Source organism: Nothoprocta perdicaria, unplaced genomic scaffold, assembly GCF_003342845.1.
Source record: "Nothoprocta perdicaria isolate Ctin4 unplaced genomic scaffold, notPer1 scaffold_196, whole genome shotgun sequence".
Classification (NCBI taxonomy): domain Eukaryota; kingdom Metazoa; phylum Chordata; class Aves; order Tinamiformes; family Tinamidae; genus Nothoprocta; species Nothoprocta perdicaria.
Window position 1 is genome coordinate 1,427,023 of NW_020455160.1, and position 14,906 is coordinate 1,441,928.

The 14,906-nt window shown below is 40.2% G+C and overlaps 1 protein-coding gene across 1 annotated transcript in view; it reads right to left on the bottom strand.

Moving 5' to 3' along the window:
- MMP24 (matrix metallopeptidase 24) overlaps window positions 1-14,906 on the bottom strand; it is a 50,839-nt gene that overhangs the window by 24,199 nt on the left and 11,734 nt on the right. The window contains exon 4 of the mRNA XM_026037294.1: window positions 1,193-1,354. Within this exon, the coding sequence (XP_025893079.1) occupies window positions 1,193-1,354 (162 nt within the window). The remainder of the gene's footprint in view (window positions 1-1,192; window positions 1,355-14,906) is intronic.

A 14,906-nucleotide genomic window follows, 5' to 3' on the forward strand; every position in this document is an offset into this window, starting at 1 on the left:
CAAAAAAAACCCAAACAACAACAACAACAACAAAAGACCTTACACTGTTGGAAAATACAAGCAATTGAGATAGCCAATCACCAAAATCAGGGAACATTGCACTCTTGTGTTTGTCATCTACGAAAGAGTCGTTTTCTTTATTAACTTCATAAAGGATATGCATACTGCAGTTTTTAAATGACTATTCTGACTTGTTCACTGTGCAATCTGAGACTCCTTGTAGTGGCTGCTCATAAAGCAGGACCTGTTCCTGCTAAAAGCTCTGGAAATTTTCTTCTCACAGTCTTCAAACAAGGTCTACACCATTTAGTGAATAAAGGTGATAGTTCTTCATGAACTTTAGCAAACAAATTTCCCTTTTATTCCTCCCCAAGAAGAAACAAATTCAGCACCTCACAGCTGTTAACTTCTTCTAGCTTAGATTTCCCTTAACTGTGACTCTTTAAAGCTGTTTTCCCCTCTGCTCTCCCTCTCTTCAGCCACCTGAACATCGTTCTCTGAAAATCCTTGTGTTTGCATTACTCCTTATTTTTCACGTTGTGCCACATCATCTCCAACCCTCTAGTTCTCTTTACTAATCCTTTGGCCTCCTTTTCTCCTTGAACCCATATCTTTATGTTATGCAATGATGTTCTTTTTTTTTTCAACTGGAGATTGAAAGAAATGTTTCCTAAGCAGATCTGAACCTCTTTTCCCTACCCTCTATAGATGGAGAAAAAAAAAGCACATAAATCCTTTTTACTTCATGTTCTTCATATTGCTCCTCTATTTGCATTTGCAGAAAGATGATGGGAAAAGGTGCAGAATCTGCTGGAGGAAAGTGATCCTGAAAGATAACCTTTGGAAACTGCTTTTTCTACTAAACCTTTATATTTCTACTTTCTGCTATAGAAAAAACAAACTAAACTTTCTACTAAATCGCATCACTAAACCTTTTTTGGGAGGGGGACAGGGAGGCATGGAGAAGCATCAAGATCACAGAAGTTCTTTTATTCTGATTTGCAGGTTGACACTGCCACAGGAACAGATGTATTTGGCTGCAGATTAAAGGTTTTAAATGGTTCCAAATTCAGCTACAGCACAAAATCCAGCCTACTAACTGCAAGCATCTGGGGAGCTACCCGTTTGTGGCTGTAAAACACTTTCTACACTTGGGCTCACTATAAACAGACAAGTGGACAGTGTTGCTCACCATAGATTTTCTGAATTCCTTGGAGATCATCTTGGGGCAGTTTGAAGTTGTGTGTTTCCATGTACTGGTAGAAAGGAGCCATGATAGCGCTGGGATCATTGGAGTGTTCCAGACCCAACGCATGTCCCAGCTCATGGACTGCAACCAGAAAGAGATCATTCCCTGCAGAAAGAATGCACATGTAGGTTAGTTTCACAGCCACATTGTCAAACAGTGTCCTAAGCTCTATTGGTTTATAAAGTAAGAAGCTACTGCTTTGCTACTCTATAGCATAGCAAGGCGCAGTGCCAGTGTCAGCTACTGGACAGATTCATTCAGCCCTTGTAGTCTGTGTGGCTTCTACAGTCAATGTCATAGAATGGGCAAGAGCCTTCTCACCGATGATCACATGGGGCATTTCCCTCAGGTAAAACATGCAGCTGCCTAGAGTGAAAGTCTATGGAAAGCAGACAAATCAATATGCTGCTCAAACATCACTTTTTATTCTAAGCTTGAACACGATGCTGCCAGGTTAGGTGAGGGCAGAGCCAGTCTGCTAATCAACAGGGGGCTATGGTGGGAAGGGAGTTTGGTGTCTTTCCTAGGTCTGCCAATGTTATGCCGGACCACAAAATCCCAGGGGAGATTTATAAGTCATCAGCCAACCCTGGAAAGGCAAAAAAAGACACAGACCTGACCTAACCTACCCCAGAAGTCCCAGTGATATATCTAACAGTCTCATCTCCTCTAGCACAGCGCTTCAGACTTCTAGCACTGCCATGTCTACAGGAGGTCAGTCCAGGCAGTACCAAGCTTCTGCAAGAGGCAGAGGCAGAGACACAGAGAAAAATGCTGGAGACACTGTTTTGGGTCCCAGGGGCAGGAAGGAGGAAGCAAGGGACATCCAACGGGAAGAAAACAGGCTGAAGGGCCCTATCTTGTGGAGAAGCTAGCAGAAGGGAGAAGTTGGGGCACCGTCTACCCCATGTTATAGGAATACATTCTACTTCTCCCTCAGGGATCTGGACTCCCCATCTCCTTGCTCTTAGTGTGGTCTCTTCCCCTGACATTGGAAGAGACAAAGCAATGCATGCACAAAGGATGAAGATGTAGCCAACAAAGACAGAAGAGACTTCCCATGCCAACAAAATGCTTGAATCCAGCACAAAGCTACAGCCCTTGCAATTCAATGGGAAACAGAGGTGGCAGTGGCTGCTCCCTGGCTGCTTTGCAGCCCTGCTCTAGCATCCCCACGTGTGAGGGAATGCTGCCTGCAGGAACCCCCTCCCCACATCACCTAGCCACCTTTATCATAGAGGCAGCAAAGTTCACAGTAACAAATCACGGTAGTCATTCATGTAGAACTCACTGTTAAGTCAGTAAAATACAATACTCAGTTGGTCATACGTACTGCACCAAAATGGTTGTCACCTACATGTTGACAAGCTGGAGGGGATACCAATTGAATATGCAATGCAAATTATACAATTATATTTCAAATATATTTCCAAATACATCTGTTCAAATACAAATGACCAGAAACATGTAGGCTACAATTAGCCACATATACAGTTAAAATTCCAGAGTTTCTGTATTATAAAAATATGAATGAGGATTTTCTTAAGATTAATTTCTTTTTTGCTTACTGATGAAGAATCTCATGTGGGCAGAACAAGTGAATAAAATGTTTGGTATAGTAGAAAAATTATTAAGCAGTTTCGTGTAGAAGATTAGAGTAGTCTCTTTTCACGGGTTTTCAAAACACTCTATAAGATAGATCCCCCCAAAAAATTGTTTTAGAAGATGATACGTTTGTGTACTTTCTTTTTAGCATAGCAATGGAACACAATTCAGTCCCGGGGTAAGGAAGCTACCTTGAAGGAGGCTACACTGCTGAGAACACATTCAGACTAGGGTAGTGACACGTGGGAAGTAGGTGCCTGGAGCGGATGAGGCAGTGCTAAGGAGTCTCTAGGAATGATCTCCATAGAAAGCAGGACAAGGAGCTCCTGTCGACCCTCAGCAAATAGGCTGATTCTCAATGCTGTGGTTGCTTCCCATCCCAAAGCCTTTGCTGAAAGGCAGTGGAAGGGTACCTTACATACACAATATATCTCACCTTTTGCTCCCTCCCTAGCCAAAGATTTCTCACCACTGCTTCATTCCTCCATTTTTCTTTTTTTCCTTTCCAGATGACAAGTGGGTAATAACTATTTTGGGGTAGGAAGAGACAGGAGAAAAAAGTCTAAGGCCATTCTGCAAGCATGCAGTGCTTAAAAGCCCAGCTCTGGGTTCTTCATCCATTTTCCTTGTGGCATCAGTTACAATCACACTATTGGGAAAAGGTTTTGAAATTCCATTTATTTTTGTAAATGGCAAGGAGCTTTTTTACAGTGTGAAAGAGAATACATTGTTTATTTTCCTTTCTGAAAGGTGGGCTATGATCCACCTTGAAAAGAAAATATACAAGTATTAAGTTGTTGCTGAGATTGTGCTTATAGTCTCCTCACACACCCCTTAGGCCTGCAGCCTGGAGTTGGTAAGGATCTTTGTTGTTAAGCACTGGTGTTTGGACGTCATTTGGAAACTCTCTACTCAGATGATCTGCCAGAGTCTTGAAAGGAGTCTCTCCAAACTGTTTCTGTCAGTTCTTGTACCCAGTAAGATGCCTGACCTTCATCTTCTGCACTTTTGTCTGAACTTCTTTATTAATGTTCATCTTTTTGGAGGAAGATTCAGATGGGAGGACAGTCTAGCTTGACCCTTCACTAATTGTATGGAAATAAAATTGGACAATATGCTAAAGCTCCTGAATTTTCTGTTCAGAGCCAACCTCCAAGTCCATGAACAAATAGCAAGCTGAACCTCTGCTCAGTGTACTCCAGCCACCTTTGTCAGTGTATAGGGAAAGGAGGAACTAAATAACTTGATTTTGTATTTGCAGAGGGATTTCTCAGGGGAAATCCAACAATTTCTTCTCATTTGCACCATCTGTACCAAATAAACTGACCTGGCTAGAGACCTGTGCTACCCTCTTTCTTCCCAATCCTCACGAGGTATTCAAAAGTCCACTAACAAACATCAGAGAAAGCATTTAAAACTAGATTTCCAAGGACTCTGAAGACTGGGGCTAGTTTTGTAAGTTGGCTTACTGACTGAAATAGTTTGACTTAGCTAGGATACAATAAAACCTAAAAGGACCCAGATAATCTAGCTTTAAAGCAGCTGACGTTTACCTTACCAAAGCAACATTACCACTAGCAAAAGTTATAATAATGAGGAATATCTGTAACAACATACAAGCATTGCCCATACAAGCATAATCATGGTGGCCAATTTGGTCAACACATGAGTAACCTCTTCTGTTCAGTTGAATAGTACTATTAAAGCCCATGCACAAACTAGACACAGAATCCACTCTAAAATATGTAACTTTAAGCATGCATTGAATTTTCTTAAAAAAAGGAAAATAGGCTAAGTTTCTACTCAGAAACTCTTATTAGTTACTGTATTCCCAGATGAACTGGATTACTTGGGATAAATTGCAATAATCTTATACACATCTTCTCCGATAAAAGCAGTCATTTCTAAAATACCATATCCCTTTGCAGAGAATAAGAAAGTCAATAAGAAAATTTTTGTGAAACAACATACAGAAAACATAGGCAAACAGATTTATATATGATCTTCCTTCTAGTCCTAGCCTCCATCACTCTGGCTTCTTTGAATTATCACCTTCAACTGGAGAAATGGCTATCAAACCAGGTAACCGACAACTTAGGAAAAGTTTTCCCTGTAAAACTGCTAGTGCGCATCTTCTTTACAACTTCATTCATTTTAACTATCAAAGTTCACACCAAAATCATTTATTTATTTCACCATAAAGCACTGCATATTGGTGGGGTCCAATTTATGTAGGTCAGCAAAAACACTCATTTAAATCTCTATCAGTGTAAAGTAACATGTCACAAGAATAAAGTTATGGCAATACAGTGATACTAGTAGAAATATGGCAAAAAGTCCAGCCAGTTGTTATTTATACCTACATGCTGCCTACATACATGCCACTGAGCATAATAGCAATATAGCTGTCAGTAGTGTAGGTTGAGTCTGTACAGCACCTAGCACAGTGCAGTCTAAATTCAGGATACTGCTTCAGTGACAACATGAGTACAAATTAATAAAACAGCATAACTACCTAGTAATATGAGAGGAACTGTGAATCTCTGATCTTTACATTGCATTAGTTTTTCACGTTGTGGACTATATCATCATGCTAACACAAATCTTCTTAGACTTTTCTACTTACTTCAGTTTACACAGACATAATTAGAGAGACAGATAAGAAGTTTGAGTTTTGAAATTTTATTAAAGGAAAAATGATAATGAAGAAGCCAGACAGTGGCATGCCTAGCTAAATTACAGAAGAGATGATGTGAACTAAACATGCTTTCAAAATACACTAAAATGACCTCCTCAAATCCAAGAGCCATGTGCAGACAACTGTTTTCCAAGCACAACTTAAAGAAGCTCTAGGGCGACTCTGAGCTATGCCTTGGCACTTGCATCTTCAGACCTGGTATATCAAAATTGTCAACAGAAGAACATGAATTTGTCTGTAATCCTGTGTCAGCCTCCACAACGTCCTGTTCTATAAAAGTTGCCTCTCCTAATGGCTCTCAAACTTCTTGCATATGAAGACCCCGAAGAAGTGGTGATACTGCTTTTCCATTTGTTTGTAACAAGAGAGAGACGTATGAAGAGCTTTTCGATCTAGAAAGGAAGCAAAAATGTGTTAAAAATAAATGTAAGTTTCTTTTTTTTTTTGATAAAATGTTACGTTTGTGAATTTAGCAATGAATATGACACATCTTCTGAACTTCACACAAACTTTTAGAGTGCCTTTAAACAGTTTCACTGTAGAAAGAAGAGTGAAACGTAAATTTTGTTACCTGGCTTTGTTACAGCCAGGTAACAAATGTTTCAAAATTAGATTATGAGGAATTTCACTAGCAGTAATAAGCCAAATTGACTCTAAACTTTCCTGTCTGCTGTGCAGCAAATCACCAAGAAGCTGAAGGATTTACTTGTGTACAAGGAATGAGGTACTCGCCTTTATAACAGCTTCTCAAATATTTTTTCAGTGCAAGTCCTCACTCAACTCATCTAAATGTTAGCCCTTCTCCTGTTTCTTACAGGATATTGCAACAGCTCAGTTTCCTCGGAGTAGATGAGTAAGGATTAGCTGTAATTCCTGAGTGCAGGTATGAACATGGGCTTGATCTCACCCTCACCCTGAAAAAAAATGACCTCCTGCCAGCAACTAGAAGTGGGAAGACATTCTTAAGGGCAAACACATCATAACCCTTAAAGTCGCTACTCCTTGGGGATCATGAACCCCAGCTGAAAGGCTTGAGGTAACACGTTTTATACGTAACTCAACAGACATTTTCTGTACAAATATTACTACGCTAGCCTGTTGGATTCCCGGTTGAGGGAAGTAGAGTGCAGTTTTAGATAAATGGTCAGCACAGTCATAACAGTGCATTTTTTATCTTCTGTATGGACTGGACATCTCACTGCGTGATCCGGAGGTGAAATTGGGCAGCCAGAAAGAGGGGAAGCAGGGACTGCTTCAGTTGGCTCTGCAACCACTGACATGCACTGAAACAAAACTGCTGAAAAACATTCCCCCGTCTTTCACAAAGGTAGGTGAGTTCACAGCCTGCCATTCAATATGAAAATACCAAGGAATCATCAACTCTACACCAAACACTTGTATTTGCCTTTTATATTATAAAGATCTGTGCAATCAAATATTTTTATCTCATCTTTATAATCTATGGGAATGGGTTTCTCCTCTTCTTAGATTGCAAGTGGCCTCTGTTACTCTCTAGAAATTAATCAGTGGTTGTTTTCACTCAGAAATCCTAAATGACACAGAATACAAAGCTTTAAAGTTTTACTGTGTTTTAGAAGATCTATTGCATTTGAGCTCCATCCACTGTATACAAATCTTATTAGCACATAATTCTCTAATTTGGTACAGCAGCCAGTCAAGGAAAGAAGGAGATGGATAATTTAGAGAGGATTCCCTTTTCTCTCTCTTTTTTTTTTAAACTTTCCTGAGATTAAAAAGAACTAAACTAATGCCAAAAAAAAAGTCAGGTTTGATTAGTTACACAGCCAGTGAAGAGAGAAAGTAGAAGTCCAAATGACGCTAAGCCCACCTTACTGCAAACAGCAGGATCTACACCTAGAATTTAGTTGTTCCCCAACCAGGGGTGGTACTGGAAGGTTACTATGAGAAAAAGGTTTTGAAACAGCAAGGAAGCCAGGCCAGTCTGCTACAAACAGGCCTTGACGCTTCAGTGGATGGAATGCAGCCAGTTTATTACAGACTCTGCTGTGCATTGCCTCACTATGCTCTGCTTCACATATCACCTGTTTTTTTCTTCATAAAGGAAGAAGGAAGAGTTTTTAGCTCACCTTGATTCTAATGTTCTACCTTTTTTACATAGCAGGCATTTTTCCTTTGTATGGAAGCACATTATTCTGATCCTTTTTAGCGTCTTTCTGTATGAAGCTCAGACTATCTCATTCTCTGTGGAAAGAAATACAATACTTTGATTATATGCAGATCAATAGGCTTCCAGAAGACTATACAAATGCATTCATATTATGTGTATAAAACAGTTACTGACAAAAGTAAAGGACCGTAATATTCTCTTTGGAACACTGTGCATATCAGGAGTATTTACAAATTCATCATTTTGAACATGGAAACCGAAGGTGAATTGTATTCATGAATTTCAGCTGTTATCCACTACTTGGCCCTGTCAATATTGCAAAGTTTTAAAATCCAGACTGCAACAGCACAGAATTACTAATGTGCCACTTCTACTTTTTATAAGGACAGTGTGTAAAACAAAAGAAAGTGTTACTTACAGAGAGGCTGTCCATTAGTGGAGAAGAAGAAACTGAAGATTCAAGTCTTCCATTTGCACCGGTGGCCTTTTTCTCTTCACTTTTCTTCCGTAATTCACACAGTAAATGGAACATTTGTTTCATGTGATTGGCTATGATGATTGACAAGCTTCTCTGCTGGTAAAAGCTTTTGAAGATTAGAATTTGCTATAAATAACTTGAAAGTTCTTTATGTATGGCTTTTTATGTTTTAGTTAGCTTGACAGGCCAGCAGTATAATCTCAAACTGCTGCATAGTTAAATGGACTAGTTTGATCATGGCTGGTTATGTTGAGACCACGTGTCTATATGCTTGCTCTCAAACTTGATTAAACATAAAAATATAGTTTCAGACACCTCTGGCTCATGGAAACCAGTCTCTCTAAGCTACTTTAGGATAATTCCAACCTTAAGTAGGAATGTTTTAGATACTGAAAGCTGAGCTAATCTTCAATGAACAAAAGTGCTGGCCAACAGCACAATTTCAGGTGCCAAAACATTATAAAACTTGACAGTAAGCTGAAATTTTAATACGATCTTATGACTTGTACAACTTCCAGCATCAGTCAGATAATGGGTATTCTGTATTCAGGGATACATAAGTAACTTCAAACATCTCTGATTTTCCCTCTGAAAAAACACTGAGGCTTATTTTCAAAAACACAGTATCAGAAGCCTGAAAACTACTGATGGGCTAAAAATGCCATTTATTACAACAAAACTCTTCAGATGCTGAGATGTTCTGTATCTGAGAAACCAGAAAAAAAAAGAAAATTAAAAAAAAAGTACTTAACAGTCATAAAGTGACAAAAACTATAGGTGTAGCTTTTTGTAAGTGCACTTGTTCTTTGCCAGGTTTCTCACTGCATCCAAAATTTGTCCTTGCTGATCTCAGCATTTCCACAGAAAATGAATTTGAAACAAGCAATAAAGTAACAAGGAAATGAGGCAGAGAGGCAAAGCAAAAGGTAGAGGAAACAGGAATTTCAGAATGAACTGATGATAAAAGATTGCACCAACTTCCAGCAATATGCTGGCTAAAGAGAGAGCACTAAAAGGAAGTTGTATTTACTTTTTCAACAAGCATTCTCTGTGCCTGTACAATTCAGGTAAGCAGGCTGCAAACAGAGTATAGAATAATCCCAGAAAAGTGGCTACCAGAGCAAATTAGAAAGAATGCATGGACTCAATAGTCGTCATTCCTCTTGGGCTCCTCTCTTCACCGAAAATATCTTAATCAGACAAATCAAATACTATGAAGAATGCATTGTGGACAATGTTTCCAAAATGACCTGCTTTATGATGAACAATTACCAGTTTTTCTTACCAGGTAATAAGACAAACCTAATAACATGCATCACTTAATACTAACATTACAACACTCATCCCAACACACATTATGATGATCAATCTAATGAATGCATATAGCAACCTTCCCCCCCCCCCGAAAAGTAAAAGTGGTGGCCTTTTAAAAGCATCAAAAAATGAGGAAAAATATTGCCAGCTACATTTCTGCAAATACCAGTTCTCTTTCATGACAAATCTCAATATTAAAAGATTCTGTGTGGTTTTTTTGTTTGTTTGTTTTGGTTTTTTGTTTTTTTTTTTCTAGAAGGGAACCTGCTAATAGATGAGAGAATTTTATGAGTTTTTTGGTACTGCTCATACTTGGGAGAAATAGCTGCAATTTACTCTGAAGTACTAGGTACTGTATGATGTTTTCTTGCACATGATTTAAAGAATTATGGGAAAATAATTATGGCTAAATAATATGGTTAAAACATTAATTATATTGAAAGGCAAGGCATGTCTGGAAATCACTAAGTCTAACCTTACGCTTTAACCAGGGCTATTTTTAAAGCTACAGCAGGCTGCTCAAGATCTCACTCAGCCAAGTTTTGAAAATTTCCAAGGATGGAACTGCCATAACCTCCCTGAGCCAGGTCCCTGGGTTGCACCACTGTGAGTAAAATGAAAATTTTTATCCTTATGCCCAGATAAGGTTTTCCTTGTTGCAGTTCTTGCCTGTTGCCTCTTGTCCTTTCTCCGTGTACTTCCACGAAGAGTTCTCAGATGGTCCTCAGGTGGCAGAAGGCTGCAAATAGACCCTCCCCCTAATCTTTCTCTTCACAGGCTGAACAAATTATTTAAGCCTTTGAAGGACACGCAGCCCTGCAAAATCCAGGGACTGCATACAAACAGGTAGAACAATATAGCTGGCCACTGAGACAGTTGGTAGGGCAAGAACTTCTTTTAGCCAGATACCGCTTGTACCATATAAAGAAATTGCCCAATATCTCCATTTCTACAGAAGACACTTTCCATGTTTTGTTTCTAATAGTTTTCGGGATGCTTAAGATAAATAAATGGAATCTGTCACTGGCATGTGACAGTTAAGGTATCAGGAGCATAGAACAGTCTATGGAAGACACCTGAGATGGACCAGATGGAGAAAGGGTCAGTGATCTAAACTGAATGGACCATAATCAGAGGACAAGTGCTGAGGCAGAGAATTTGTAGGTCGCCTGAGATATTTTAAGAGTCTTGAACTCAGTGAGAATAAAATGGATAGCAGAATATTTATGTTCAAGATCAAATTAATTTGGCACCCCTGATTTCCGAACAGGGTCAGTTCAACCAGTGAGAGTTTGGTGGCTGTATCAGAGGAAGCAGACAGGAAAATAGAAATCTGACTACTGCAAAGTCCAACTGACCTACATTCACCACTACAAGCAGAGCTTCAGGAAAAACAGACAAGAGATATGGAATATACAGCCCAGAGCCTCACAAACACACAGTTAGGGGCATAGTGAAAGAAAACCTCAGTGCATCCATGACCTGATTTGAACATTTTTCTTTGTGAAAATTACTCTTTAACAAAAGACAGGCATGCTAGTGTTCCTGATGATTTTCTTTAACACAACAATTCATATGCCTGCTTTTATAGTGCTGATTTTGAGCTTCTTTTCCCAGTATGCAAATATGCCCATATACTAACTAAATGCCTACACTTATGCAATTGAATTCCATAAAAGTGGACACAGGCGAGAACATCCCATCTTTCAGCAAGAGGACAAAATTTCAGAGAATTCATGAAGGTTTAGGATATTAATAATGTGAGAATCAACAACTGTAATTCTTTCCACCTCCAGTGCAGACATGAATTGGAACATTCTGGCTAGCACACTAAAAACCATCTCAAAGCTATGCCTCCCAAACATTTTTTTTCATACCTCATAATACTCACTGGCTATCAGTAAGATACTACTCCAAAATCTGCTACTCTAAATTAAATTTCTAACATTTTCTCCTTGAGGTGCATGCTGAATGTTCGTACTCATCAGCTCAGGCAGATTTTGGCTGTCCTGTAAAACCTCATCCTCAACAGATTGCTGAACATACGAAGTGTCCAGATGGTGGCTTCAGGAGTGCTCACTGATGCTCCGCCATGGCTCTGTTGTTCAGATAGCCATAAACTGAAACAGTATTAGGCCAAGTGGTGTAATCACAGGAAAAAATAACTGTCCGGTTGCTCTCCTGCATGGCTAACATAAGTGTTCCTGGACGTTGCTTCAGCCCTTCTGCTCCAGAATTTGTGAAGCTTCCGGGTTGATTTGGCACAGAAAGTGTCCCAGGAGGTCTCATCTCTATCAGCTCTGACAAGATCTTGTAAGCACAGGTGTTCTTCTCGAATGGCTCTACTTCAGAAGGAGCCACTCTATTTCCTTCCACTGGAGAAAGACACAGGGATCTACAGGAAAATGCCTGGTGCAATGAACACAAGATCTTTTTGTTCAGTTACCAAAGCACAGCATTTCCTGACAAAATCCAGAGAGGGGTCACATTCAGTATTGATGAACGTGGGACAATAGCAATCACACAAAGACATACTGCTATAGGTGTGATGCTGTACAGAGTGGGAGAGCAGCGGTCAGACAGAACACTGAAGGCTGCATCCTTATGTATTGCACCTTTGCAGCAAAGCCGAGTTATTGCATGGCAACTACAGGAATAACTTGCCAGGTTGACAGAGTTGTTTCCCATTTACATTCCCCACACAAACCAGGTGAAAGGGAGAGCACAACTCTGGGCTTGCCAAAAGGAAACACTTCTAGTGATATATGGCAGAACATGTATACCTCAGTACTTAACTAGCTTTACCATTAAAAAGCCTCTCTAAATGCCTCCCCTAAATCAATCCTGCTCCACTTTAAGCCCTCTACCACTATTTTGGATTATTTCCTGACCAGAATGATAATTCGTAGGCATCAGCTTTGAATGAAAATCTGCAGATAGAAAGTGACAGCAGGTATCACCATGGCAGGCGGGAGAGCCCCAAGAGTGTCAATCCTGTTTATCAACCGTGCAGCAGCAGAGGTGCTTGCTATGCCTCGGGTAGTGATGGTACAGGTGGGTGCCACTGGCACCAGCACTGCAACACAGAGGCACCACCATCTGCAGTGATGATAAGAGCATCGCTGCTCCCTACAACAGAGGAAGTTCCTGCAGATAGCTGTGATGGATTGACAGACTCTCCACATTTAGCAGTGGTGTTGATGGTGGCATGCACAAGCTGTAGTGCTGAGGCATAACTACTGCTGGCAGCAGGGGCAAGTGTCAGTTCTAGCAGCATAAATGACACTTAGGACTATCATAGCAACAGCTGTTTCCATCATCAGCAATGGCGGTTCCCACCGTATTCCCTCCCAGTGCCCATGAAAGGCTAAAACACCTGAATCTTTCTTACAGCAAGACTGGGATAAGCTAAGGGGTGATAGCAGCTTCTGCTTTTACTGATCAACATTTTCTATCAAAAAGAAGTACCCCTAGCCGTAACCTAGCCAGCTATTCTTCACTGCGTGCTTGGGTAGTTGATTTACCCTAGGTGTAAAATGATACTTCTGCTCTTTCAGTTGCATTCTGTTTGCCACATCAATTCTTTCATTTGCTTGGATCTTTCTGAATTCCTGAATAGTGTCTCTGTTGTAGCTCATCCATTGACATTCTTATCAGAAAACTTAATAAACGTATTCTGTATTCTATGACTCCAGTCAATAAAAAAAAATACAGGAAAGCACAAGGTTTATAATCATAGCACCACGGAATCATCATGGATGAAAAAGATAGGATTATCGAGTTCAACTGCCAACTCTTCAACACTATGCCTAAGTGTTTATGTCCCTAAGTGCCTCATCTACCTCTTTCTTGAACACTGCCAGCGACAGGGACTCCACCACTTCCCTGGGCAGCCTGTTCGAACGCTTCGCCACTCTTTGCATGTAGAAATTCTTCCCAATGTCCAATGTGAACTTCCTCAGCACAACTTGAGGCCATTTCCTCTTGTCCCATCTGTAGTTCTTTTGGAGAAGAGATGGACCTCTTGCTCACTACAACCTACAGTTGCAGAGAGCAAGAAAGTCTCTCCTGAGTCTTCTCTTCTCTAGACTAAGTTATCACAGCTCCCTCAGCTGCTCCTTGTAAGGTCTGTGCTCCAGCCCCTTCACCATCTTTGTTGCCATTCTTTGGACATGCTCCAGCACCACAATATCTTTCTTGTAGTGAGGGGCCCAAAACTGAACACAGTATTCGAGGTGTGGTCTCACCAGTGCTGAGCACAGGAGAATGATCACTTTCCTGGTCCTGTTGGCTCCACTATTCCCGATACAAGGCAGGATGCTGTTGGCCGCCTCGGCCACCAGGGCAAGATCCCTAAAAATCCAGCACCACAGATCCTGCCAAATAATTATGAAGTATGGACTGTTCCATGAGTCTAATTTCCTAACTAGTTTTGCACATCCCAAAATAATCTTCCCTGGCTTGCTTATGGGAATGTCAGGGAAAGCACTACTTAATCTCTGATAGAATTAAAATAATAAATGGGCAATCATTAATTGAAATACAGTATTACTTGGCTAATGGAACTGTGTGCATAAGGGAAACAGGCAGTAACACCCATCACGAAGAAAATTCACCACTACTTTGAAAGTCCATGTAGGATCATTCTTGCAGCAAAAGATAACAGACAGATTGGTGCATGTATCCCTGTCACCATGCTCTAGGACAGACAAGAACAGCATCACATCCATGGTGATTTACCGTTAATTTTAAGGGACACGGTAATGATGCTCATTTGGTCTAGCTGTCAAAAACAACCAAAAATCATTATAACCATGATCATACAGAATGCTAATGAGTGTACAAATGCCAGTAAACTACTTCATTAGCTGCTGTACTGAAACTGCTAATTAACCTCTGCAGATTACATAAGGTGCTCTTCTCAGCAGCTTTCATGAACAGAGTATATGCAATTCTTCGTGTACAATTCAGGAAGAGGTGTTTGCATAGAAAGATCTACTCAACTCATTCTTCATTTTTTTTATATGGAGTCACAACCTTTACGAAACAGTTCCCTTCTCCTTGATTAAAACACACTGAACCAATACTGAAGAGTCCAACATTGTTCTTCCGTGGGGCAACAGTTGCACCCCAACATGAATTTGCTGAATTCTTCAGGTGCTACAACACAATAAGACAACTGTAAACCAAAAAAAACAAATCTTAAAATCATAATGTTTTGTAACAAAACTACATGCACTGCACCGATCCCTGCATTCATCAGCCAAATGTTCTGAGGACCTACAGTATCAATGTTAGCATCCAGCTTGATTGAGCAGCGATCATCTTTGCAATTCCCTTATAACAAGGTAAAGTGAGCTTTGAGGCAGTTTGTTCAAAATTACTGTGCAATTAATACCCATTCTAGTACGGA